This window comes from Lytechinus variegatus, chromosome 5 (assembly GCF_018143015.1).
Source record: "Lytechinus variegatus isolate NC3 chromosome 5, Lvar_3.0, whole genome shotgun sequence".
NCBI classification, from domain to species: Eukaryota; Metazoa; Echinodermata; class Echinoidea; order Temnopleuroida; family Toxopneustidae; genus Lytechinus; species Lytechinus variegatus.
Window position 1 is genome coordinate 14,695,024 of NC_054744.1, and position 27,724 is coordinate 14,722,747.

A 27,724-nucleotide genomic window follows, 5' to 3' on the forward strand; every position below is an offset into this window, starting at 1 on the left:
AGCTATGGGGATAATTAAGTGCACGGAACAAAAGAATGCGAGAATGAGGACTTGCATGAGGAAAGTAATCCCAAGTCCACATATAATTATGATAGACACAAAGCAAGACGTTTTAAGCAACCTACTATATTAACTCACTCGAAACATGGGGCTCGAATAAAGCGACCGTGGAAAAATGTGTTTTTATATACTTATATAGATAGGCCTATCTGTTGAAAATATATATTAACCGCAATTTAAGCCCAAATATACTCCTCTTGAATATGATATATAGGCCTCATTTCCATAAATAAGGAACTCACTAGCATAATATTCCGATAGGTTATACTGCCTTCAGTGATGACACCTGGGTATATGACTAGTAGATAGAGAGTACCTTAAAGGGATGGTCCGGGCTGAAAATATTCAATAGAGAAAAATTCACAAAGCAAAATGCTGAAAATTTCATCGAAATCAGATAACAATCAATATTTTGTGAAAACAGTTATGCATATCAACATGAATATTCATTAGGTGTATGGGCTGATATGATGTCACATCCCTGCTTTCCTTCATATCACATCCCTGCTTTCCTTATTCTTATGTTATTACATGAGATCATAATTCATTTTTTTCATACATGTGTAAATGATATGTCTGCATGTATGATAAAATAAGTTGCAGCAATAATGCACTTAGTAGTCAGTTGCCAATCCAGTTATTTTAGTTCTTGGTAGAAAATATTTGAATAAACCTAATTTCATATAATAAAATACAAAAGAGCAAGTGGGGATCACATCATAAGCCCAGTTAGCCCACCTATAATGAATATTCATGAAAACATGCCTAGAACTGTTTCACTAGAATAATGCAAATCTTTAACAATTAACCTATCATGGACGGGTTTGGTAGACTCAATCGTCAAAAAGGCAAATTCGCGCTTGAAATTTTTGTATAGATATCAAACCTGTTTGAATATGAAGTCTAGACGTATTTTATGCTTTGCTTTGATACAATGTCTATTTGACTATGCTAATGCGGCTTGGTACGGTAGCCTGGGTGTTACGGATAAGAAAAAACTAAGAATAATCCAAAATAAAATTGTGAGATACATAAATGTTTTAGGACCAAGAGCACATGTCGGATGTAATGAACTTGAAAGGGCAGGATTACTTCATGTAGATCACAGATCACAACAATTAGTATTACACCACGTGCATAAAATATTCTATTCGGATACATTAGATCATTATATAGCAAATAATTTCACCCGTGTATCAAATATCCATAGGTACGGTACTCGAAATAGTAATTTTAATTTTATATTGCCAAAACGTGAAGGACATATAGGGAACACTTTTTACTTTAATGGCATCCAATCTTGGAATGCTCTTCCCAATAAAGTAAAAGCAGTTAAAATATTTTCTCAGTTTAAGAGTGCATTAAAGAAGCACCTAAAACTGGAAGCTACTCGGGAGCAATATTACCATTAGAAATCACACATTTTGTACTGTTGGTTTCTACTATTTTAGATAATGTATACATTAGGGCATGTTAAAATATAATCTTGTTTCACGTATTAGGAGGATTGTTGTTTGCTTCAGATGTTTGCTTATTATTTGACTGATGGATATGTATGTATGTATTTTATTAATTTTTTTACCATATTCCAGTTTTGTTACAATATGTTAATGTTTTATACTAACTATAGGACCCCATTGGAAATAAGCCTTTCGGCTTTCATGGGCTATCCTGTCAAGGTATTCTTCAATTTCATTGTAATCTCTTGTGATATTCTTGACGAATAAAATCAATCAATCAATCAAAACTAAAAACTTCATTATCCGATTTTGATTAATGTTCAGCATTTTGTATTGTGAATTTTTACTCTATTTATTAAGATAGACCCCAGCCTGGTGAATCTTTGAAAATGTGCTCAAATAGCGTTCCCAAAATCAATCATACATGTATATTAAATAAATGTAAGATATAAGGTCTTTTCGTCCCCCCCCCGGAAAAAAAAAACGTTTTCACCAAAAACATTTGTGTTAGAACGGCATATTTTTTATTTTCATGCCTCTCCAAGGGGGGGGGGCATGGGCCATATGTGCATGATCTTCAGATTAATGTAGAATCTGTATATTCCCCTTCCAAAGTGAGAGACTTTAACTTATTTATAGCCTATATTCCTAAATAAAGAATAATCAGCCAATATATAGAAGATATTTGAAAATATGTGAAAATATGGCCATTATTATACTTTGAAGATTAATTTGGTGTACCCCCCGCCCCCCCAAAAAAATTGTAACATAACAATGCTTCCATTTTCTAATCATATGTTATTTGGTAAAAAAAAATATATATATACTTGATTTAAATCTTATTTGCATGGTTTTTATAGATACATTAAAGTCCCGGATTAAAGTGCAGACCGCTTCAAAGCACACTCTGAAAAAAATGGAGAATTTGCTGTACTAGATAATAATAGAGAGCATTTATGAGACGCCGATTATCTAGTTGCCTATTCGATTAATGGCTAACACATGAAACTGAAAATACTTTCCCGACATTATATTCTTTAGAAAGATATATTCTGTTTATTAGTTAAATGCATTGACTGACTTGAATTATTCGAAAATAAACCTAAAATTTATACTTAACTTAATTGTTCTGGGGTGCTCAAATGTGAATTTTGCATTTTTGGTGTCCCCCTTTACACCAGAAACACACATTATGCATGTATTATATAAATGAAGGCGGGGTAATTGAGCCACTAAAACTATTAACAAAATTAAGGTATGGGACATGAACCAGCATGACGTTTATTTATTCAGTCTTCCATTGCTTATAATTTTCTTTAAATACTAGTAAAACAACTGTCTTGTGAATTTGGTCCTTTCTGCCTATATATCAATGACTTTTTAAGATGTTAAATGTACTACTATATGAATTTTCATGGCTAAACTTGCCCCAGGTTGGTTGGCTCAATCCAGTGCTTCCACTCTTCCCGAGATCCAGGAAATTCAGGGAAGTTTTGCTATTTTCCAAGATTATTTCGGGAAGTGAGAAATTCCGGGAAGTTGTCATTTCTTGGAATTATATTATTTTCTGTATATAATATGTCAAAATCTCTCTCAAAATTGGATCTTTGTCATGAAAATGGCAGATTTTTTTGCAGGCTCGCTCGCAATTCTCTTGCCTGATTCGCCGTATTTTGGTTTTCAACCCTCAAATCTATTGACAGTTGACACCTTTTTAAAAATTTTAAATTTTAAATGAAATTTGTATGTTACCCTCTGAAAATGGATTTGTTGTTTCAACGTGGATTTTTTTTTCTTTAATTCTTTCTTTCTTTCTTTCTTTCTTTCTTTTTTTGTCTTCTTAATGATACCATAATCAATGGACGTCAAGTTAGCGTAACCTATCGACTGTACTGAGCTGAGCTGGCGAGCTGTATTTTCGTTCATTTTCAAGTAAGTATTGGAACTATAATCAAATAATCACCATATGGAGTTGTGGGAGAATGTTTCAGTATTCTTTTTACTGATGTTTTGAAAAATGATGATTTTAAGAGCTAAAATCATCTCGGCAAGTCGTGTGGACTCAGTTCGGGCGGGTATTCGGGCGCGGGCTGTGACCTGTGTGGCTTGGGTGTCATTACGGTACCATTACACTACAGGCGCGTGCAATTCTTCTGCACACCCTTCTAACGGGATAATCACAAATCTGTGATGCAATTATTCGAATTGCACAGGAGCTAAATCCCTGGGCGAAGTAAATTGTCTGTGTAGGGTTAGTAATAGATATAAAGCAATAATGAGATATAGATCTAAAATAAATACCACTTGCTAAAATGGGTCAAGCAGGGTTGGCACTTTTTAAACGATGTTTTTTTTTTTAAGTTATGTTTTAAAACATGTTAAATTGTTACTTTTAATAAAAGTTTTACAACAAGAGTCAAGACCCATTCCAGTCAGTGGTATTGTAAATTATCCAGCCAGGCATAGACTGTATACAACGGATAGACCATCTCCGCTCAGCGAATCGGAGACCGCTGATTGGTCAATCGTGCAGATCATGTCATGACTACGTGGTCACCAAAATGATTCCTTGGGACTGCGTGCGAAAGTATCGACGATCGATAGCGATAATGATATCCGGTCACATTTTCTACGTGAGAAATGGTCTTGGTTCGCATGATCACATTCAAATGTAATTTATTGTCATTTAAAGTAGTATTTTATCAGTATATATGAACAGTGTTTTTTGTGAATAATTATTTTATATAGTAGTTTTCAAAGTCAGCACTGCTGCTAATTTAATGGTGCAATGCGCTCCACTTGTTTACAAAACAAAATATGTTTTAAAACACTGCATAGACTTGTGTGTTTTAAATATGCATGGATGTGATTTAGATCTAGATGAATGTTTTTTTTGTTATACTTTTATTTCTTAAGAAGTTAAGTGGTGTATTATTTTCTTCTAAAGTTCTAACAAACTAAATCTCTTTCTCAGCACCACTCCTTTTCTCTTTATTCTCTTCCCTCCTTTCTCCATTGTTTTGTCATTCCAGTCATTAGACAGGTCCCAAAAAAGTGGCTTCTTTCATCCAAGTGATATTCATGACTAGAGAGGTTTTAAAAACACCTCTTTTCATTCGGTCATTTGCTGCTCTAATCATACATCGAATTTCATGATTTTGGTATCATTGTAAAGAAGAAGAATAATTTTTAATGTCACGTGTTTGAATTTATATAAAGATTTTGTAATGTAGGTAATACTTTAATCTAAAATATGCTACAAAATAATTATTTTCACTTGACGAAAGCTGCTGTTTTTACACTTTATTTTTGTTTGAGCCCAAATGAATTTTAGATCATGATAAAGCTTAGTATGTTTGCTTGAAAATGGTATAGGCTTCAAAGTAAGAATATTTTTTTGGGGGTCAAGATCACACTTTTCATTGGCCAAGTACATGAAGCAGCTTGAAAACAAGAATACTGGACTCTGATTGGTCAAAGAAACCACACACTGTCAAATTCGAACGGTTCAAGTGCATGGGTTCACAATCACAGGAATAATAATGACAATAATAATAAATTGGTTCTTATATAGCGCATAATCAATGGAAATTGCTCTATGCGCTTAGTACAAATTGCTCTCCAATATTACAGTTACACTACAACAAAAATAAATATGTTTTTCAAATTTCTTTTAAAAGATTCAACAGAAGTACATGATCGAAGGTGAATTGGTAAACTATTCCATATTTTGGGACCACAAAAATCAAAACTAGCTTCCCTCCCCTTTTGAAACAACTCTAGGAATTTGTAAAATTGTGTCTTCACAAGAACGAAGTCTATAATGTGGCCAGTGTGGGGATCTAAGTAAACTATAAAGGTATTCAGGTGCCAGGAAGGTCAAACTCATGTGTGGTAATCTCATCAGATTACCTGTACCTGTTGTTTTAAAGCCTTATCTAGCCAATCAGAACTCTGGATTCCATGCTACTTAAACATTTTAGAAATCTTGTCTTGTACCTTGGTGTGAAAAGTGTGATCTTGACCCTATTAAAAGGTGCCGCATATCAAGAGTGACATTGTTAGAAAGTACAGGAGTTCAGCTTTGTGGTAATATAGATATCTTTGAGGCTCAAAATAAAAAGTTTTGCACAATTCGCAAAAGAAAATGGAGGGAGAAAATTCAGTTTTGATACACATTTTCAGGCCTGAAATTTACTTATTTATCAAAATATTTTTTACAAAATAAATGACCAATATGAAAGAGAAACATTTACTATACCATACAATGCAATGATATTTAATTTTACTTGAAGATAAAGTACATGTAGTTTAATTCTTAGAGAAACAAAATCCCACGATTCACAAGATTTTGCAGGGAGGAGGGTTCAGCCACGTGAGGATTCGGATGAATTTGGCCTATTTGCTCATTAGCATAGGGACCTGCAGTCTAACTGGTTCCTTTAAGCTTTCTTCCCTGCTCAATTATGCATATCCATAATAATGCTCTCATTTTAATCATGATAATAAACATTAATTTGTATAGCGCAGCTTTTGTATTCAATATTCAGCTGTGCTTGTATTCAGAGCTCTCTTTACTTAAAATATACACACCAAATTTTCTTAATGGTTTTAATCTTGATTTGAAGAGAGTCAATGATGGAGAGCTTCTATTATGTCAATTGGTAGGCTATTCCGTAGTTTTGGGGCAGCAAGTGCAAATACACAATTACCAAGTGTAACTTTTGTTTGTGAAAGAGGATCTTAACTGCTCACTTTTTGGACAGGGAAAGAAACACTATTCAAAATTAAGTTGAATACATGTAATAGTAGTACTTAAATGAAATGGAAGTGTTGCACGAGCATCGTAATATTTTACAAATAGACTCAGCATCGTACTGTTGAGGTACACATGAAAGCAGGTAAAAATGAAGAAAAGTACCGTTGCTTTAAACAGTATATCAGCTAGCAAACTTTAACCATAAGAGTCACAAGGGGCCTTAATGGCCCCCTAAAAATTTCTATGATAAATCCATAACAAGACAGGGTCACGTCATATCGTTCAAGACTATATTTGGGATGCATTTACAGATTCTATCGCAACATGTACAAAGTCAATCATGGAGTGCAGGGTGTTGGAGTGCTGCATGAATGTGCACAAAATTGCTGAATCTCGATAATTTTCGATCAATACTCGAGTGATCCGATCACAAGCCAAGACCATTTCAAGTGTGAAAAACGTGGCTGGATATCTTTATAGCTATCAATACTTGCACATTCTTTTTGGCCGAATTATGTTTGTGACCACTGACTATATAATCATGATGTGATCTGCGTGATGAACCAAACAGTGGTCTCCGAATCTCTGCTGTGCGTTGTGTGGAGCTTGGCTGTTCGTGTCCCTCAGTCAATTGGCAACATTTCGATGTTTGCTGTGAGCCGTAAGCCATGCCCAAGCATTGCCATTTGGAGCCATGGCTGTAGGAGGCACCAGATGGCGCTGTTGCTAATGGGCTTGAAATTAGTATGCGAGTCAGTTCGCTGTAATGCGTTGATGCCAATATTGCTACCGCTAAGTCTATGGCAGGGTGTAAGAATACTCTATTTCCCCTTCCATGATTGTACTCGAACCGTGCTATATCATGAAAACGGCGGGAGCGAATCTGTCTGGATTCCAGCCGGATTTCGACTTAAGATTTAGCTCCGAAATCTGGTCAAATTGGAATAAAGTATTTCGAAAGGTCATTTCAAGTTTGGCCACATTGTCTAATAATCTTTGCATTTTGTTTTTCGATGTGTGGTTCTAAAATATCAGTGCAGAGTAGCGTTGAAGGCCTAGTGAAGCTATAGGCAAAGGCTCGCGTAACAAAGTTTCTGTTTGCTTGCAGTGGATTATTTACGCACAAGGTATGTTTACTAGTTGTGTGCATATGCGTGTGTCATACAGCTGAGCATGGTCCATGGCTGCACCTGTATCTTTTCGATGATTTTTTTTCCTGGTATTTTACAACGAACTATTCTTCAGGATGGACTTCTACTTTAAGTGATTTGGAAGTGACAACCATAAAAAAAATGAAAAAATGGCTTTTGCTCAGAATAAATGTGATTTTGGTGGCTTGGTCCAAGAAAATTTATACAAGCCCCCCCCCCCCCAAAAAAAGGGTTTTCACTACAAACTGAAGGTGATTTTGGTTGCGTTTTAGCTCTAGCATACCTACCAGAATTCCAGGGGGTGCTGCCTCTGGTGAATAACATGCACAGCACCCCTCTAGGTAAATCTTGATTGTTTTTATTTTCTGTTTTTCACTTTCAGATATCACTGGGATGATGTTAACATCATGATGGTTGATACTCTTTTCTACATCATTTTATCAGTTAACTTGACCGTATACAAAGACTAAGTGTATTTGTTTATCTTTGCCATATTGCGTGACTGCTTCCAGAATGAATGAGTAAGTAAAGCTTTATTGTTCAGTTGTACCTTGTAGGATTGAAATTTCAAGTAATAATTCAATTTTTTATTGCATGGAATGCAAATCTGAAGTATTGAAAAAGACTCATGATATCAAATACATGTACTGTTTTAAGACTGGTGTTCATGTTCACAACTTCACATTTTAACTATTAGGACATTCAGTTGTCCAGAAACAAGTGCAAAACTTCAAATTATTAACCATTATCAGAGAAAGAGTTTTAAACTAGGGATACAGATTTTTTTATCAATGCAAAGATATATTCAACTTGCCCCAAGTAAACGTAAAACATCCTGAATTTGTGTTTTTTTTTTATTACTCCTTGTCAATTGGAAAGTGAGCTTGTGTTTTTTTTTTTTTTTTTTACTGGAAATGCATATTAAAGAATATTTACAAGTAAATTAAATTAGATCAAATTTCATAAGCATACATACAGATGTCTCATACGTTGAGTTGAAATATGAATTCAAACAATTTCTTTATTTTACTCCATCAGCCACGCCCGACCCCGCCGCTCCAAATGGGACACGCCCTCAACCGTGGTTCCTGCTCCTGCCCCCGCCCCTGCCCTTGTTCCCGCTGCCCCTCCTATTCCTTCTCAGTACCCTGCCACCGCAGCACAGTTGTTGGATGGGCAGGTCAGCAGTCTTGAGGCCGCATCAGCAGCAGCGGCTAGAATCAATGCTATGCTGATATCCAAGGGCAAACTGAAGCTCCCGCCAGGCATCGTACCAGCAGAGCCAGATAACAAACAGAAACAAGTCAAGCTGGTATGTAAACATTGGAAATCGAACACATCCTAGAGTCTAAGTGCTTATGTAGGCCCCATTTTACAGACAGTTGCAATAGATTCAAATTTACTGAAATTAGATTTGAGCTTGAATTCTTATCACTTGATTGAGATCAATATGAGATTGATTTTGATCAATAGCGAATCTCTGTAAGATGGATAAAAGCCTGGCCCCCATTCTACAAAGAATTTGAGATTATAATAACAATGCTATTGTGGTTATTCCAATGTTGACAGGGCTCATTAGCCATTCCAAATCAAGGTTTCTTAATGCCAAAGTTACCACAATTTACCACAAGTATCTGTATGAAGCAGGTTTCAGGTGTGATACCAGTTGGTCTAATCACAAGATTCTTTGGTTAAATCAGTTTTTATCTCAATAAATTGAAGCCACAATACAGAATTCACTGAAAGATACTTAGTGAAAGCAGTCCTTGTTTGTATATTATGATAAATATTTAACTTTTTTAAAATACAAGATCGGAAGCTGTCACCTTCAAAGCAATATTTGATTTTTAAGCTGACAAGAAGAAGGACCTGGAAGCAAGACTGCTGCCACTTGATTATTTCATCTCACATCATTACTGCTATACATTTACACAAAGGAAAAAGTAAAGCATTGTGAGTAACATAATTCTCCATGCAGCCGTACACACTTACATGAAACAATTATGTAACTCTCCAGTGGATTCATTTCTGGTGTTTATTTTTTTCAGCCGGTGAAGGAAGAGAAGGGCAAGAGTGAACCGCTGGTTGCGGAAGTTGAAATCAATGAAGTACCCATTCAGTGTCGTAACATGCTCACTAAAGGATCTACACAAGAGGAGGTATTGTATTCATAGACATACAATACTTTCTTAGAATGTACATTTATTGTTTAAAAACTGCCCCAAAACTAAATAATAATGAATAAACGAATGAATGGATAAGTAGATAAGACAAAATAAAATCGATTAAAAACAAATCATAGATAAAAAAATTTAGTACATAATAAATTAATTTATTAAACATTTGAATTATCCCAAAATTGTATTAGTTCAATCTGTTGAGGTAAATGAATAGATACTTTTTCCACCATTAAGAATGGTGTAGTGCCTTGGATGAGCTTGCCATGCTGTTCATTGGTATCGATCACAAATAGAACCAATTATTCTCATCTATAAGATGGGATGCCATAAAAGTGGCGTCATCTCTGAAGTAATCTCCCATTAGTATACCAAGTTCCTATAGATTCCACCATAATCATCATGCATGTATGCATACAGGGTTCCTGTAACATAAAACTTAGTGATTGGTCATAGGGATGATTTCTGCGGTTAATTCTATTTGATAAAACTCATACAATGATTCTTGTAATTTGGTTGAAAGCCATTCAACATTTAATCCATTTTGTGTTGTATGCTAATTTTATTTTTCATTGCATGGTGACCATGCATTTATTATTTTTCCATTGTTGTGTGTGTGTTTGCGCGCATCGAAGTAAGGCCATCAACAAGGCTGACTGTGCGCACTCAGATTCATGAATCAAAGTGCATCACAAAAGAACAAAAACAACTGCTTTCATTCACTGGGAAAAAAATATTTTTAATGAAAATGAATTGTCAGACAAAGGCAAAATATGTCTTAATTCCATCTGCTTTTGTTGATTTTTTTCTTTATTGTCAAATAACAAAATTTTTCAAAATGTTGTATAAACCAAATGATACATTTCTTCAATAGTCCATTATGTGACCTATACACTCTTGTTGAGGCTGTGTTCACCCCATTGCACTCAGCGTAACGGCTTCGTGCAATGGATTGAACAGAGCCTAACGGCTTTGTGCAATGGATTGAACAGAGCCTCAACTCGCATGTGGATATCTATCATAGATCGCCTACTGATCTCATGTGCATGTGTCATTTGTATAGCATAATGTATAATAATCAATCATAAAATAAGCCCTATGATCAATTGCTTAGCTTTATGTTATGGAATGACATGATTTTTCCCCCATTAACTCCACAGATCAGTAGATTAACAGGCGCGGCTGTATCAACAAGAGGGAGGTACATGTCATATGCAGATAGAGCAACAAATAATATGGGGTGAGTTTCTATCAAGAAATCAGTCAATATGCTGCATGGACTTACATGTTGTCATATTTTGTTTGAGCATTTAAAATGAATCTTTAAAACATCATGTACTTGGTGCAAAAAGGGAATTTACAAGTAACCAGAAATGAAAGGTGTACAAGCATTTTTGTATACACCATTGTTTATTAAAGGAAATCCCATATTGGTTTTCATAACTGATGGTATTTAACTTTTATCTATATATCTTGTCATTTGAAAACTGTATATACTCAGGTATAATTCTGTTTGTGCTATTTAAACTAACGTATAAGCCAATTTTATGCTAAACACGTTTTCACACATATTCAGAAGTTGTGTTCTTAATTTTGGTATTGTTTTCATGTGTTGCAATGACCTCAAAAGTGGACATTGTTGCATTGATCATTAAATTAGGAAATTTTAATTGTATCCTTTTCATGATGTTTCTATTGCTGATAGTATGTATTAAATATGAATTGCAATTTAGATAGTGCAGTATGTGTTTGTGTATGTTTGTGCATTTAAAGACATACATCAGTCAGATATAATTGTTATCATCTGTGAGTCCAACAACCATTGTCACCATCCAAAAAATGTGACTCGGGACTTGAGCCTCCGAACCAGTTATAATGTGTAAGATCCTGTTCTCATGTACGTGATAAAACTAGTTTAGTAAAAAACTAATTTAATGAGAAATGGGAACACTCAAAGCGATCTCAAGTAGTGTTTCAAACCAGTTTTGAAAACCACCTCGTGATGTCGTTTTCAAGACTGTTTTGCCTGTTGAATCTGGTTCAAGAAAGTAGATGAGAACAGGGTCTAACTTGATTACAGGCTGACACCACAACTCCCACTTGTGGAAGGGTTTCTCAGGGTATTTTCAACCCAGCTTATGAGTCCCAATAAAGTGAAAATGTTGAAATGCAGAAAGAAATAAAATTCATCAAGCAAAAGGCTTGTTTTTGTCCATTCAGAAATTAATTGTTGAAATAAATTGTGTTCTTTTTTTTTCAGAGAGAGGCCATTGTATCTATGTGTACAAGGACCAACAAGGGAGAGCGTGGACAGTGAGTAGCTTCTATGATAGAGTTTTTTTTTCCATAGGACACTCAAATTCACTATCTATATTAGAGTGAAGGAAAACCCCCAGGATGTTTATAGTTCATGTTCCTTGCCTTTTAGCATTACATGTTGAAATGCTGCGATAATTAATAATCATAATCATAGATAAACAATGAGTATTAATATGGAATTTGCATGGGTGAACTGTAAATCAAGACGAAATGGTCAATGGACCATGTGGCAATAGACATGGTTGTTTCTAACTCGTCGATTTCAATTATCCTCCAGGGGCGGTGGAGCATATCAAGGCATTAATAGGGGGTGGCATACAGAACAAGGGTGTGGCCACAACAGGGAACAGGACCCGGACCAGGTTTAGTGCAGCCACCACTGGCCCAGCAGCGGCAGTAAACACCCGGCCCCCAGGAGCACCCATCTTCAGTCGACCCCCTGCCCCAGGACTAGGGGCACAGATAAGGGCACCGGGTGTAGGAGGGGATGTCAGGGGGCCTGCAGGAGGGGTGCGTGGTCCAGGGCCTAACCCCATGGTTCCACCTCCAGCAATCCAACTGGCAATCCAAACTGCACAGTCTTCAGGGGTAAGGAGATAAGTTTTTCATTACATGATGTAAGGTATTTTGAGATTCACAGGAAAAATTGTTGTTTTGTTGTTATCTGTATTGTTGTCTTTGTCATGAACATAGCTACAGCAAATCATGAGAATATACTGCTGTAATGAATGATGAGAAAAGTTAAGAACATGGCATAAGCCATTGTTTTGTACTAATCTCATCCGTGCCAACTGGTAAATGCCTGTTTGCTTCTTGATTATCTTCCATTGTGAATAAATAATTTAATTTACAAAAAAATAATAATCACTGCTTATTAAATCTATTTTATGACTCACTTGCATCGTAATTGTTGAAAATGGAATTGACTGATTGATGTTCAGTTAAGGCCACCGCACATCTCCAATCCGATTTTGGAACAAATGGCATTTTGCTCGTAAGGTGTGCGGTCGCCTTTAAATTGTGACTCATCACTGCTTGTGGTATTACACTATTTGGATGAGGATGTTGGGTGTAGATATTGGAGATGAATGAATATAGTCATGGAGCAGTACACATCTAAAAATGGTTTTGTTTATGTTTCATTTAATTTCTTGACAGCATTACTTACAAGATAAAGTATTTATTGGCTTGGAACATGCAGACCCATCTTTTAACATAAAAGAGAAGATCCAAGGTCCCGGGGTAAGTATGCCAAGTCAGCTCTTATCTCTCTGTCCCTCTCTTATTGATCACTCTTTTTTTTTAAAGTCTAAATGTATGTTAGTGAGTATGCTTCTTTTCTAGATATTTCTGAAAATTTTTTCCGTCATATTTGTACACATCTGTCAGCCAATATGATGACAGAAAACTTTTACTTTACATTTTTAGGTTGTCATCTCAGTCATCACCACCATCATTATTATCACCCACCATCATTATCATCATCATTGTCGTCGTCATCAACCCCACCTTCAACACACCACCACCGTTTTTAGGGGCGGGTTTGAGAATCGACATTATCACTAGCATCACTGCTACCACCACCACTACCGCACCACCAACTTTACCACACCACCACCACTACCGCACCACCACCTTTACCAAACCACCACTACCACACCACCTCCACCATTACCACAACCACCACTACCACACCACCACCACTACCACACCACCACCACTACCACACCACCACCACTACCGCACCACCACCACTACCACACCACCACCACTACCGCACCACCACCACTACCACACCACCACCTTTACCAAACCACCACTACCACACCACCTCCACCATTACCACAACCACCACCACTACCACACCACCACCACTACCACACCACCACCACTACCACACCACCACCACTACCACATCAATACCATACCGCACCAATACCACTACCGCACCACCACCACTACCGCACCACCACCACTACTAACCACCACCTCTACTATACCACCACCTTTACCAAACCACCACTACCATACCACCACCACCACCACACCACCTCCACCACTACTACCACCACTACAACCACTACCACACCACCTCCACTACTACCACACAACCACCACCACTACCACACCACCACTATCATCATCAATAATACGTCCTTTCTTGTTCATGCATAGGGTTCCTTCCTGCAGCACATCCGAGCAGAGACCGGTGCCAACATCTACCTGAGAGGGCGTGGCTCCGGTTTCATGGAGCCCACGTCAGGGCGCGAAGCCTTCGAGAATCTCTATATGTACATCACTCATCCTAAAGCAGACGGTCTCCAGGCAGCCAAGAAACTCTGTGAAAACCTTGTCACAACTGTGAGTCTATATCCCATTCACAGTTGGCCGTGTTTATTGCAGATATAATTAATTAAAGTGATAATTCCTCCTGTACTTTCCAGATTTCAAATTTCGAATCGAGTGGATTTCGAATTATTCATTGAGAAAGTAGAAATTTGAAAAATTGAGCACATGAATTATACATTTATTTGTACTAAAGTTTAAAATCTACACCGTATAATTACATGCAGAGGGGAAAAAAACCTTTTTAAGAATCTTAGATGTCAAAGTTAAAAGGTATTTAGTGGTTATTAATAGATAATAATTTTTAAAGCATTTGTAAAATATGTATTTAAATATGAATGTAAAAGTCATATGCAGTACATGTACTTTGTTGTAAAAAAGTATACAATCTTGATGAGCATGATATTTTTACATTGTATTATCACATGCAGATTCAAGCAGAGTATGTGGCACATCAAAGTCAACTCTTCCAAAGATCAGCACCTGCCTTAGGTAAATAGCATGGGTCTTGTTTTATTATCAAGCTCAAATATGGAAAGCTGGTATTGTCATAATTTTTCATCCAAGACAAAGTTTTTGATTTTTGAATAAATCATGAAATGGCATTGACAGCTCAAAATCATTGTTGCAAGCGTTTCATGTTCAAGCCATCCATTATTGCCCAGGCTCAAGCGCAGATCCAGGGAGGGGAGCACAGGGGGCACGTGCCCCCCCCCCCCCCTTTTTGAGAAGCAAAATGTAATGCAAAAATGCCATTAGAAGAGAGGTTTGCCCCCTCAGTTGAAATTGAAGACCTGTAGTTAAAAACCTTTTTTTTTGGGGGGGGAGCTTGTCAAAAATTTTCCTCCGAAAAATTTGCCCCCCCCCCCTTTTGCAAAATTTTGGATCCACCCCTGCCCAGGCTGAATTAATTGAAATTTCAAATTGATCACAATTTTTGTGTAACAGTGCCCAGAGTAGAAGGTGTGTCAATTGTTATGTGAATAAAATGGACCAGCTTATTGGTAAAATCAACAGTATATTGATGAATGAAGTAATTCTCTGAGAGCAATAGGCTTGGGAATGCCTATCAATGAGGATGAGTTAGGATATTGCGAGTTTTCCAAAGTTGAGATCATTTGCAGTCCTTACAAATCAGGGCCCAGATTTTGCCTTGTGAACTTATTGTCATATGAGTCGGGGGAGGACAGGCTTGACATGTAGTGGATTTTGTGAAAATGATAAACATCTTTTGATATGGTCATAAATCTAATCTAAAACATTGATGTATCCCCCTTTTCCCTCATTTGTTACAAACACTGCACAGGTTTGTAGCCACTCATTGAAATTGGCACATTAGGTACCATACTGGATTGATTACTTAATATGAAAATTTAATGTCAGACATGTGAAAAAAATTCTACTGCCTTTTACAATGCCATACTGGTTTATAATTCAACAGCAACACTGCATTGTATGATAAAAAGTAGATGTGCATTATTTGTTACTTTACTCACTTCTATATTTCCACTTGTGCTTCATTCTTACATTACATGACATGTTCTGTAAAATTTAGGGCCAATAAACCAAGATCAAATTGATCTATTAAATTAGCAATTATCTTAATTTTTGTTACATTTTTTAAAAATAGAGTTTAAAGTCTAATTATTGTATTGGTAGGCCAGGATAGGAGGGTCAAGAAGGTTGATTAGACGTGAAACCAAGCTACTCAACCGATACTGCCCTCCAAGATTAATGCATCTTGCATTGTGATAAGGAACAGTCTCTATGCAAAAGGCTGGTCATGGAGTCTACATTATCACAGACAATATCTTCTCCTATGAATATGTTTTATAGAATCGGCAGAAATTTGATCGCATGTATTTAATTTGATAAGGTTGCATATGTGACTAATGTTGATATTTGTGATAACTAACTTGACATATTCCATGTCCATATAGATAAAGGATAGAGTGGAGTACATAGGAGCAATTTCATTTGTATCCCATCTAATCATTCATATTCAAACTTTTTTTTTTTTGAAGCTGCTGCCCACATGATAGCACCACCAGCTCGTCCAGGTCAGCCGGTGGGGCAGGCCATCCCTCAGCCTCCCTCTCAGCAGCTGCAACAGCCTGGAGCATTGGGATTATATTCACAAGCTCAACCAACGCTCCCCGCCGCTAGTACGGCTTTTAGTCAAACACTAGCTGCTCAACAACAGGCCCAAGGTTAGGAAAATAAAAATGGAGCTGGGCTTTGTTTTATAGAGTTTGTTCTGTATGTCAAATGCTTGAACACTTAGGATATATTGCTTTCGGCCTATAATCCCCGCCACTATCATCATCGCTCATCCCGTCATCAACTCTTGCCAATTAGTCCATTCTTTTTTAACATTATGATTATTGTCATCATCACTGCCATCATCATCATTATCGTCATTAACATCATTGTCAAAGTGGTAGTCAAGTTTCAAGTCACTACCATTACCTGTCCACCACCATCAATATCACCATCATAGTAATCATCATCATGATCATCATCACCTCCATAACCAAAACCACCACTTTTACCATCACCATCAGCCTAAAAATTGTGATTCTTCTGAAATTTTATGAATTCTGTGTACTTCCCAAATTCTGTGTTTTTTCCCCATTTTCCTGTATCATGGAAAACTGGGGACTTTAAATTCCTCTTTCATACTCTCAATTTCTTGTTTTAGTTGATACAATATTTCCTCACCTCCACATAAATGTAAACCCCTAAAAAAAAAGGTTCTGTAACTCGAGTTTGAGCGATAATAAATTTCTTAGTGTGCCATCATATGTGAAAGTGGTATCATTGGAAAGCATGAATATTCCTCTTTACTATCATGTCATTTGTAATGCTATCATGGAATGGGGAGATATAAATATGCAGCATTGTCAAAATTAAAATGTTGCAAAATTTGTTCTTTCCAATAATTTTTTTCTAGGACGGTCAGAGTTTGGATGATGTTGATGCATTGTGTATTCTCATTTACACAATGTATTGAATGTGTTTGGAATGATGTTGAACCTCGCCATTTCAAAAAGATTTAGGATGTTGAATTGAAAAAAGAAAAGAGGTTTTAGTTTTATTGGTACTGAATTTTTATAAAAGGTTTCACTCCAAGCAAACCGCTAAATCACGCAAAATTTTCATCTTTTAGTTTTCATCTGAAACGCCCCTCATCAATGGCCACCCGAATAGCATTCAAGGGCATTTAAATCATTTAAAAAGCACCATTCACCACTGACACTTTGGCAAAACATTTACTATCACTCGCCTGCATGTGGTCAAAATTCTATAGAAATGGAGACTCTGGTAAGAAAACAGTGCATGTTGCAACATTCCACTTCTGACCTGTCCAGCTATATTACAAACCAGGGTAACTGAGATGGCACATCATTGTAAAAAAAGAAAAATTAAGCTTTTCAATGATTGCAGTTTTATCTTATATACCTCAGTAACAAAAAATATATCATCCCTCGAAATTGAGTTGCAGAACTTTTTTTGAGGGCTTTATATTCGATGACAAAATGTAAATGCCCGGTAGGAAGTAATTCCTTAAAAAGCTGTGTGCGCTATGAATGCCTAGCTTAGCCGGGTGATATAGGAGCGCCTTGAGCACCTAACAAGGTGGATATGTGCGCAATGTAAATACCCTTTATTATTATTTATTATTATTAAATGATTTTTATTTTGTTTTTAAATGCTTAAAATATAATCTTAAATTATACACATAAGAGAGACGGAACATTCATCTTAATTTCTTTGTTTATATCTGATGTAGCAATCCTTGGTGCCCAGAGGCCAGTGGTCAGTATAGCAGTTAGTGGTCAGCCTGGAATTGTCTATCCTCATCTCGCTGCTCAACCACAGGTATAGTGTAATGTTTGAAAGATATAACACTAATATCAGAAAAGAAAATTAATGAATTGTGATCTTCTATATACATGTAAATACAAAGGGTGTAAAAATAATAGTGACCTGTTAATCAGTGTATTAAAATTTGGACGGAAAATCAAATATATGTCAGTGATTACCTGTTTCTATCTGTTTGTGCTAGTTTTCTCGAAAATGCAACCACTGATAATTGGAAGTCACAAAATTTTTTTGAAATAAATTTGACCTATTGATCAGTGTTTTCAAGGGGTTTTCTTACCTTACCATTGATAACTATGTGCCGAATCTAGTTTTATTATCACTTTTGTGTTTTGGCGTAATATTTAATTGTTGTTGTTTTATTTTTATTATCTCTTTGCCTGCACTGATTTTATTTATATTTTCTTTTTATGAATTGATTAAGAAATATCTAATTAAATAAAATCAGTTGAATTTTACGATGGAATGCCAATGATGCCATGATTGCATACTTTTGAAAACTAAGATGACATAGATTTGTCCATGGGTAATCAATATGATTATTCAATGTTCAATTTATTTTTTGAAATGACACCGCGCTGTTAAAGGCTGCGGGGCTGAAGCCAGGGTAATAATATCCAAGTCCTTTGGAAAGGCATAGAGAGGTTATTTATAATGTGTTATGCGCTATACAAGAACTGACTATTATTACTATTATCTAAATGAACCTCTGCATAAAGACCACATGGCGATAAAGGCAACTTGCCTCCTTTCAGTTCACATTATTCACAAAGTTTCATTGTAATTGTCTTTTCTTGCTTTTATGGCAGCCTGGACTTCCTGGACAACCAGGATTAGCACTGCAGGCTAGGGCCCCTCAGCCTGTTCCTGCTCCAGCTCCTGTCCCCCCTCCTCAACGTCTTCCCCCTCCCATTCCCCAAGTGGTTGTACCAGCAGCCTCCCAGGCCCAGATTTATGCAGCACAGGTAAGTTCTCTCAATGATAATAGTTATATGGTCATTAAATCATTACTTGACAGCATCTCCACACCAATGTATTTTCTTTTCTTCTCTTATTCTTCACTCGGCTGAAAAGGCTCTTGACCTATTGTCATGTTTGTTCAAAAGTTTTCTAAGTTCTGTCCTTATTTCTATCTTTATATTTTCTATCCATCCCAGCACCATCTCTTTCTCTTCTGTACCCAATGTTTTTCCATCTCACCTCTCCTATTTTTCTTCATCCTTCATGGGACTTGACTGTCTCATTTCGTATTTGTCTCTCTTTACACATGCTTTTGAAGATTTTTAGTTTAAAAAGATTTTAGTTTTCATTATCTTGTGTGTCTTTGCTGTTTTAAGAAGACTACTTGATTTTGGTCTGTAAGGTATTGTACTGAAATATTGATATTCTTAAATTTTATAGGCCTATTATTTTCCATTATCTGATGGTATGGTCTTAAAATACACTGTAATATGTGTGGGATTAGAAGTTATGTTTGTATGTACATATTTTTTAACATACCCACTACCTACCAACCAATCAGAATCATTTTAAAGTTATGATTGATTTGCAGGTTTTTGTGAAATGGGTCCATGGACAGCAAGTTAGTAGAATTTAACATGCATTCATGTAGTATTTCAGAGTGGTAACTGATTTTAAGACACAAAATGTATTCATAATGGATACAGCAGACAAGCAAAATATCGGGGTGGCTCCATCCATTTTCATCTACTCCAGACAATGGACAAAATCGGCGAACACTGACATCACAGTGGACAGATGCTCGATGGATATAGAGCATATGAAACACGTATGAAAGAGTACACAATGGATACATAAATTTCTCCAATGAATGGCAAGGTTCTTCTGTTTTACATCCTGTCTGCATTCGTAAGTGCAGTGGGACCAAGCCTTTGTGAAGCATGTAATCATCCCCCCCCAAAAAAAAAAAGAAACTCCCTAACATTTCTTGTGCCACATCTGCAGGTTGCTGTGTCACAGAGTCATCAGAGCCTTGCCCAAGCTCAGGCCCAAGCTGCAGTTCAAGCAGCACAGGCCCAAGCTCAAGCCCAGGCCCAAGTCCAGTCCCAGGCTCAGGCCCAGCTTGCTCAAGCTCAAGCCCAGCTTCAGTTACCAGTCAGTGTTGGGATAGCGGTTGGTCAGCAGGTACTCCAGCAACCTTTAGGACCACCTCCCCAACAGCAGCAACAACTCCAGCAACAGCCACAGCAATCTGCAAAGAGGAGATTCAGAGAAGATCTGGTTCCTGAGAGACCAGAGGTATGCTTTCTTATTTGTAGACACAGTAGAATTGTCTTTTTTTAAACATTCGCTTCCTTGCAGAATTAGAGAAAAGGTATGCCTGTCATCAGAGGTGTCCAGACAAAAACAGAAGTCCTGAGAAGTATTTTCAGAAGCAGCCGAACTCATTGGTGGATGATAAGCACTAATTGCCTTCAACATTTTGCATTTTCACACCATGTTGATTATAGTAGCCAGCTATGCCTCCGGAATGGGTGTTTCAGATTACCTCTTGCTTCATAAGGACGGCCATCCATTGACCAAGCCATCTTTGTTGATCGATTGCTGAATACTCTGGATTTTATTTCAGTTGAGATTGAAAGAGTTCTTGAAGGATGTTTCCTGCTGAATGCTTATTGTCATCGAGGAATACTGTGAGAAAACCATCAAGACTGGCTATTTTGAATGCTCTTTGACTTGTAACAGTGGAACCAGTGATTACCATGGTAAATTATCAATCTTTGCTTAGGTTTGGTGCTATGGCTCTAGAAGGAGAAGGCCTCCAATGGATGATGGTGGTACTTGTCGTAAACCGATTCCAATCATTTTTTCTTTGCATTTTTATTGAGTCCTGAAGGATTACTTTTAATGTATTTTAAGTTGCTTGGAAAAAAAGGAGGCCTTAGGGAAGTACAGACCTATCTCTTCCATTTAGTAGAGACTTAAAATCGGTTCAGATGTTTTTTGCCAGCTCATCCAGGATATTTTCAATCTACTTTTTATAAAGGAGATACATGATACAGACTGGTGATTACAATAGTTTCATTTCTTTATTTCTTAGAAAATGTTTGCTTGATGGAAGGAAGAATTGAAGCATCTCTTGTCTATATTGTGCTCCCATCTCCTTTGTTTCCTGTCAAACAGTAACAGTGTGTCAAAAAGGCAACCTGTGTAACGTTGTCAGTGGATGAACATGCCGATATATATTTGATGCCGACTTCATTGTACCAATCCCAGAGTCACATTAAAATGATCTTATTTCAACAATTATCAGTGTATAAAGATGATAGGAGCCAAGATTTTCATATGCTGCTTAAATGGATGAAGATTGGCAATCGTTTGTATCTTAGAAACTCTTCCTTTTATGCAATTTCAAAGTGACCATCTGAATCTTACTTTCTTCTGAGATTTTTATTTTATGTATACTGGTTAAGATATTTCTTATTCAAAGAAAAAAAAATTCAGACAGATTAAGGGTATAGCACATGCACAATAATAATATGACTCTTTGTTATCCTGATGTAAATTATGAATCTGGTTTTAAAGTCTATCTTTTTTTTTATTGCATTTTGATAAAAAAATATTGTGTTACTGCAAAATATGGTATTGATATATAGCTGTGTATATATTGCATCTTTATTGCAGATAGTTAACCTCTTGCTTCTCTCTTTCAGACTTCCTCGGCTGACATACAGCTCGAACCTGATATTAACACAGTTTTCTTTTCCCTGTCTATTTAGCACCATCCACCCCCAATGACTAATCTAGGTGTCTCACCCCCTGGTCACAGTCCCTTGGGTATCGCTGGAGCCATGGCTGGAGGACAGGGATCGTTACTCGGGTTACCAGGGCAACCACCAGAAGATAGAAGGTAAGAATGGTCAAGGATAGGCAGAAAAGGAGTCAGCGGCAAGAGATGCCAGGGGGAGGGGGATCACTGCCATTGGAGAGTCGACAACATGCACGAAAATCGGCCTGGCAAAAGCACCCTATATTAGGATTCAAGGGCAGGCGACTAGGACACTCTAAACACAGATTTACTGCAGATGTCCTAGATTGCACAGTTTAAACAGGGATATTCTTCAGATGTCCCAGATTTGCAAATTCTAAAAAGGGATTTCATAAATTGTCAGAATAATTGATACTCTTAACCAGGAAACCTATTTTTATAAGTTTAGAAAGATAATGGGGTCAAATGTGTTGAGATTTTGTCAATTTTTTTGTCTCGTGTGGGCTTGTTTGGTACAGTTGGTATTGAGGGATTTGTTCCCTGATTGGCTTCTCGTCGGTCGGTGCAAATTACGTACTCTATTGGAGGTTTAGGCCATCATGTTTGGGGGGGCTTTTTTTTCTCACTTTTGGCCTTTTTGACACTATTTGCATTCCACGCCACCATATTCTCAAGAGATTAAATTGTACCATGGTACAATCTGCTGATTGCTGATAGACCATGAAAACACCCCTTTTTTCCACTTTTTTTTTCTTGTGCATGATGTCCACACTTCAATGGCAGTGGATTTTAATCCACTCTTCATAAAAACATAGTCAATCCTGTGTAGTAAGACCATCAAAGGGAAACAAAAAGGTTGCCATCGGAGTCTGGTGGCCGTTATAAACAGGATCTACAATATATATTCCTTTCAATGGGTAGACAACTTTGGTGGTCACAAAATACAGATTTTCACTGTAAGCAGATGTCCGCTATGACATGTGTGACTGTTTATACATACCAAAAGTAAAATTGAAAAACAATTACAAGGTCACAGAAAATTACAAATTCAAATTGTTTTATTCTCCCAGTAATTCATACTTTACAGGTAATGACAGGTATTAGGAAACAATCTAAGACGTACATGTATTGTTAGAATAGCAAATAGAACATAGGTCTTCTTCTCCTTTAAGAGAGATGCAGCATTTTGCCAAACTTTAGGACTCGTAATCCCTTGAAACATGCATTAGGGTGAATGTCATTAGTTATTTAAAAGGTTCATGTCAGCATTCAATAGCACCTTTATATTTTTTATTATTTGTAAATTCCTACTCTTGTAATTTTTAATTTGCCAAATATTATTTCTTTTGGTCAAAACATTGACTTTTGTGTGTTCTTTTCTTTTAGAAAATCATAACAGATGTTTAGGACACTTCTTTAACCCATTTAACCCATTAAAGGGAAAGTTCACCCTGACAAAAAGTTTATTGTAAAAATAGCAGAAAAAATAATAAAAATATTGCCGAAGGTTTGAGAAAAATTCATCAAATAATTAAAAAGTTATTAGAATTTCAATTGTTTGATTTGTGACATCATATGTGAGCAGCATTCCTACATAGCGAATGGTAAAAAATCAATGAAATGTCATTTTCTCAGAAAATTGAAAATGGTTTTCACTGTTACTTTTGTATATCAATAGACAAATCATTTCACACCCAATCATGAAAAGAAAACAAAATTAAGTCTTCAGGAACCATACAAAATTTGAAATTCATACATTTTATATTACATAACACATGGGGCAGCTGCTCGTTTATGACGTCACAAATCCAAAATTTTGAACTCTTATGACTTTCTTACTCTTTAACGGATTTTCCTCAAACCTTCACCAATATTTTTTACTATTTATTCTGCTATTTTCACAACAAAGTTTTCTTCAGGGTGAACTTCCCCTTTAAAGCTAAATGACAGTAGTTGCAGTAAAACACTGATTTTGTTAGAAAGTCTGTAAAACCAAGGTTATGTATTAATGTATCATCATCGATCTAGATCTGGTACAGTACATAAACTGAACTTTGTGAAATCATAAAATCTATGCTGAAAAACCACACAGATAAGCACATGTGGAACAATGTATATTATATTGCTGGAATAAAGACCCGACGGAAGTACCCGAATCCGCGCTTATTTTGCTTATTTCTCAGCAATTACACAATTTCTTCCAGAATCCTTCGGCACATATTTTTTATTCATATAAACAGACACTTGGGTGGTCATTATATTGGATTCTGTTAAAAGTCATTTTGAGATTGTACTTCCACAACTGGCATTTATCTTTAACCTGGAGATCCCTGTTGTAGGGCAATGGGAAACACAGAAATTCAGTAGTCAACAGGTTAATTTTTGTCATATTGCATCTCTCCTTTATCCTTTTCTTTTTTCTCTTTATGATTTACCATAGGTTGATGCCTCCACCACCTAACCCCCATGCCATGCGAGATGCAGCAAGGAAACGATTACTGCCCCCTCAGGGTAAGTATACTAATGCACGAAGTATATTCAACTTAAATTGAATTTCATCAGTAATATGATTGTACTATTACACTGGATCAATGCAAATTGAATCTGCCGTAGTAATCTGCTTTATATGACTTTGACACTAAAGGGTATCGTACTAATCCAATCTCTTTCCTTTTCAGGTTTTATTACCAAAGGTAAGTGTGGGGTGATGATCGATGATGTCATAATCATGTCTTCATTCAGAATGCTACAACAACATGTACATGATCACTGTGATTTTCACAAATTACATGTAAGATGAATTATATATGTCAAATTTGAGTGCAACATATTAAATGCTTTTATTATGCTTTTATTTTATTTTGCTATTACAGTACAGCTAGTGGGACGTATGATGAGCTTATATTAATTTCCTTTGTCCTTTTTCCCCAATGATAATAATTATCAAATATTTTACTAGCACTCATCATTTTCAAATATATTGTATGTAAAATGTAACATACATGAATTTTGTCTTATTGTTATTGCATGTTCTAGCATGACTATATTTATGATATTTTTTCTTCCCCCAAGTTGATATTAACACATTTCTTCCTTCGTTTCTTTTTTCTCTCCCATACTCTGTTTTCTTTCATGTGCTGATGCCAACCTGGCTGACCGACAACCAACTCCTCCCATCGCTGTATCACGGTATCAACATGGATTCAACACGGTTTGACAAATTGGTTAAAAATAATACTAATCGTATTCATTTCTCTCCCTCAAATATATTAATGCTTTATTTTCTTCTTTTGTTTTTTGTTAATCATATATATTTTAAAAATTGCTCCACGATTCTCCCAAATTGTCACTTTTATTTTTCACGCTGTATAATTTGCGATTGGGTTTCGGTATCAAAACATTTTTTTTCATATATAATAAACTTTTGTTATTTTGTTCTGTACATTCAACACTTATCTCATTAATTCTGCAATTTTTTTGTCTAAAATTTCTTTCTGGGATACTTATTTGAATCAATGATAATCAAATTGGTGTCATGGAACTTTTTATGAATTGTGTTTTCCGATCATTACAATTCATTCTGAATGTGTACCTGTAAAACAACAATGTAAATTAAGCAGGCTTAGATATTCATGGAGGTAGGATACCTTCACCAGAGGAATCACGGATAAAGCGGGGACGACTTGTCTCCTACGACACCAGCGGAGACTCCGATGAAGACGAAGATGCTGCCGGACGTGCCAGGACTCGCTTTGATGCCGGGCCTCGCTTTCAGGCGTCATCAGCAGGAGGTTACATGGCGCCTCCTCCCCGGGGACTTCTTCCACCGTCATCGCACTCCACATCGACTTCGACATCGTCCTCATTCTACAAAGTGGAACGAAGGGAACCAGGTCCAGGGGGTTCTCCGTTTTGGATGGCAAGGAATTGATAAAACTTGATGGGATGAAAGAGAACTATAATGCATTGTATCTATTTCAAGGTTATGAACACTTTCAAGAGACTTGTGTTCTCTATGTGTTAATCCGAAAGGTGACACATGCTTTTCTCCCATGTCATCTTTTATTTCATAAGTAGGTGAATTGCATAAAAAAAGCAAATCCTGGAAATATTATGGTCTTCTCTGCATTGTACATACCATAGACGTCAGAAGGTATTGCAAGGAAAAATGCTGCTTTGTCAAATAGTAATCCTAAATTCATCATTCTTTGCCATTGAACTATGGACTTACATATGGCTGATAAGTGAAGGTATTGGTTTATGTGATAAGTGAAAGGCATTTCCTTTCCTGTGTTGTATACTGATAGTTAATACTTACGTATCATGTTTTATGTCTTGAGTGAATTGCATTTTGATTTATTTTTCATGCAAACACTATTTTGCTTGGCTACTTACATGTAATCATGCATGTTGATGATTATGTCAAGAAGCATTATTAGAGGGAAAAAAAGTTTACTTGAGAAAAAGTTTTCCCAAGATGTTAGCTTCTTTTACTTGGACTAAAAAGAAAGAAACGTTAAAAAAATTTTGTATCAGAACTGTAATTGATATTCATTGATTTTAATTTAATAACACAATTTTAATAATTCAATTATTTATCTTCAGGATTCTCTTGAAATGAATGATTATTGATATTGTTTCATTGATTTTAATATTGTTTGAATTCTAATTTGTATTAATTCTGCTATTCAAAAGAGATATTCAGTTACTTCAAATCTGAGCTGTTTGCATATGCTTTCTGAAATTCAATATTCTTTTCTTCAACAAATATTACAAAGCCAATCCATGGGTTCAAAGAGTAAATTTGATTCAAATCAGTTTCAAATATGAAAAGCCATTGGTCCCATAATTCATCACCTAGAATCTATCTGTCAATGAATTGTATTATGAAGAGATGAATGGTGTAGCACCTAGGAGATGAATTATGGTGTCACTTGCTTTCCATAGTTTGGGTTGATTTCAACCAGTTCCACTCTTTATAATACATGTATACCACAGGGCATCAGATTGTTGAGGTTGAAATGATATTTTCAACTCTGATAAAAAGCAAGCAATACATGCATGCAGAATTTGTTGATTAAGGTATAATTTGTTGAATCTGTAATTACGATATATGTTTTCTTTATATTTATTTCAGGGACCAGGAATTGTGTGGCTTGGTTTACCATAATCATTGTTTTCATCGATCAAAATTTAATTATCCAATTCTGTTTTTTTTGTTTAGGGCAGTTTTATGAAAGACTAATACACATGAATCAAAGATGTAATCACTTTCATTTTTAAATGGTTGGTTTTTACAAGACTAGAAGAAATGTATTCTCATTTGAAAAAAACTATTATACAAATCATTCTGTGGAAAATCAACCGCACCATAACTCCATATCTAGAGCAGTATGTCAAAGAAATAGTGCTTTCATCATAGATGATGTATGCCCATGAATGTACAATTGCCAATCATTGTAGTTTTTATTTTACTGTAAGCTTATGATCTATGATGTCACTGGCTTTCCATAGTCAAGATTGATTCCTTGCAAATTATTTTTTACCTGTAGGGATATGAAATTTAAAAAAGTGAGTTATATGTTTTGAATATGAAACAATTATTTGAAGGCCCAATGCTCTACCAACCTGCCACAGCATTATCTCCTATCATATCTCATCATGACCAAATCAATTGATGTGTATTTTCCAAAATAAGCCACAAATTGGAACACTATGAAAATTGCTAATGGGATTATTGAATCTTTCTTCTAAATGACAGTCTACCGATGTGGGCGTATAAGACCTAGCTGGTTGGACTTAATAGTGATATACTGGGAATTAAATTCTGTACCATT

General features: G+C 36.1%; 1 protein-coding gene across 1 annotated transcript; it reads left to right on the forward strand.

Moving 5' to 3' along the window:
* Nucleotides 1-3,395: 3,395 nt before the first annotated feature.
* LOC121415532 (KH homology domain-containing protein 4-like) lies at nt 3,396-27,444 on the forward strand. Its single transcript, XM_041608763.1, has 17 exons — nt 3,396-3,452; nt 7,813-7,951; nt 8,469-8,742; nt 9,479-9,589; nt 10,768-10,847; nt 11,868-11,920; nt 12,204-12,514; nt 13,085-13,168; nt 14,102-14,287; nt 14,704-14,764; nt 16,297-16,482; nt 18,066-18,154; nt 18,967-19,122; nt 20,123-20,416; nt 21,898-22,028; nt 24,328-24,398; nt 25,508-27,444. Exons 2-17 carry the CDS (start codon nt 7,944-7,946, stop codon nt 25,816-25,818), a joined length of 2,406 nt encoding a protein of 801 aa, XP_041464697.1. The 5' UTR covers nt 3,396-3,452; nt 7,813-7,943; the 3' UTR covers nt 25,819-27,444.
* Nucleotides 27,445-27,724: the final 280 nt, after the last annotated feature.

Coding starts and splice junctions, on each gene's coding strand:
- LOC121415532 (XM_041608763.1), top strand. Junction 13,169..14,101: donor AGAAGATCCAAGGTCCCGGG/GTAAGTATGCCA, acceptor GTTCATGCATAG/GGTTCCTTCCTGCAGCACAT. Junction 20,417..21,897: donor TGGTTCCTGAGAGACCAGAG/GTATGCTTTCTT, acceptor CTGTCTATTTAG/CACCATCCACCCCCAATGAC.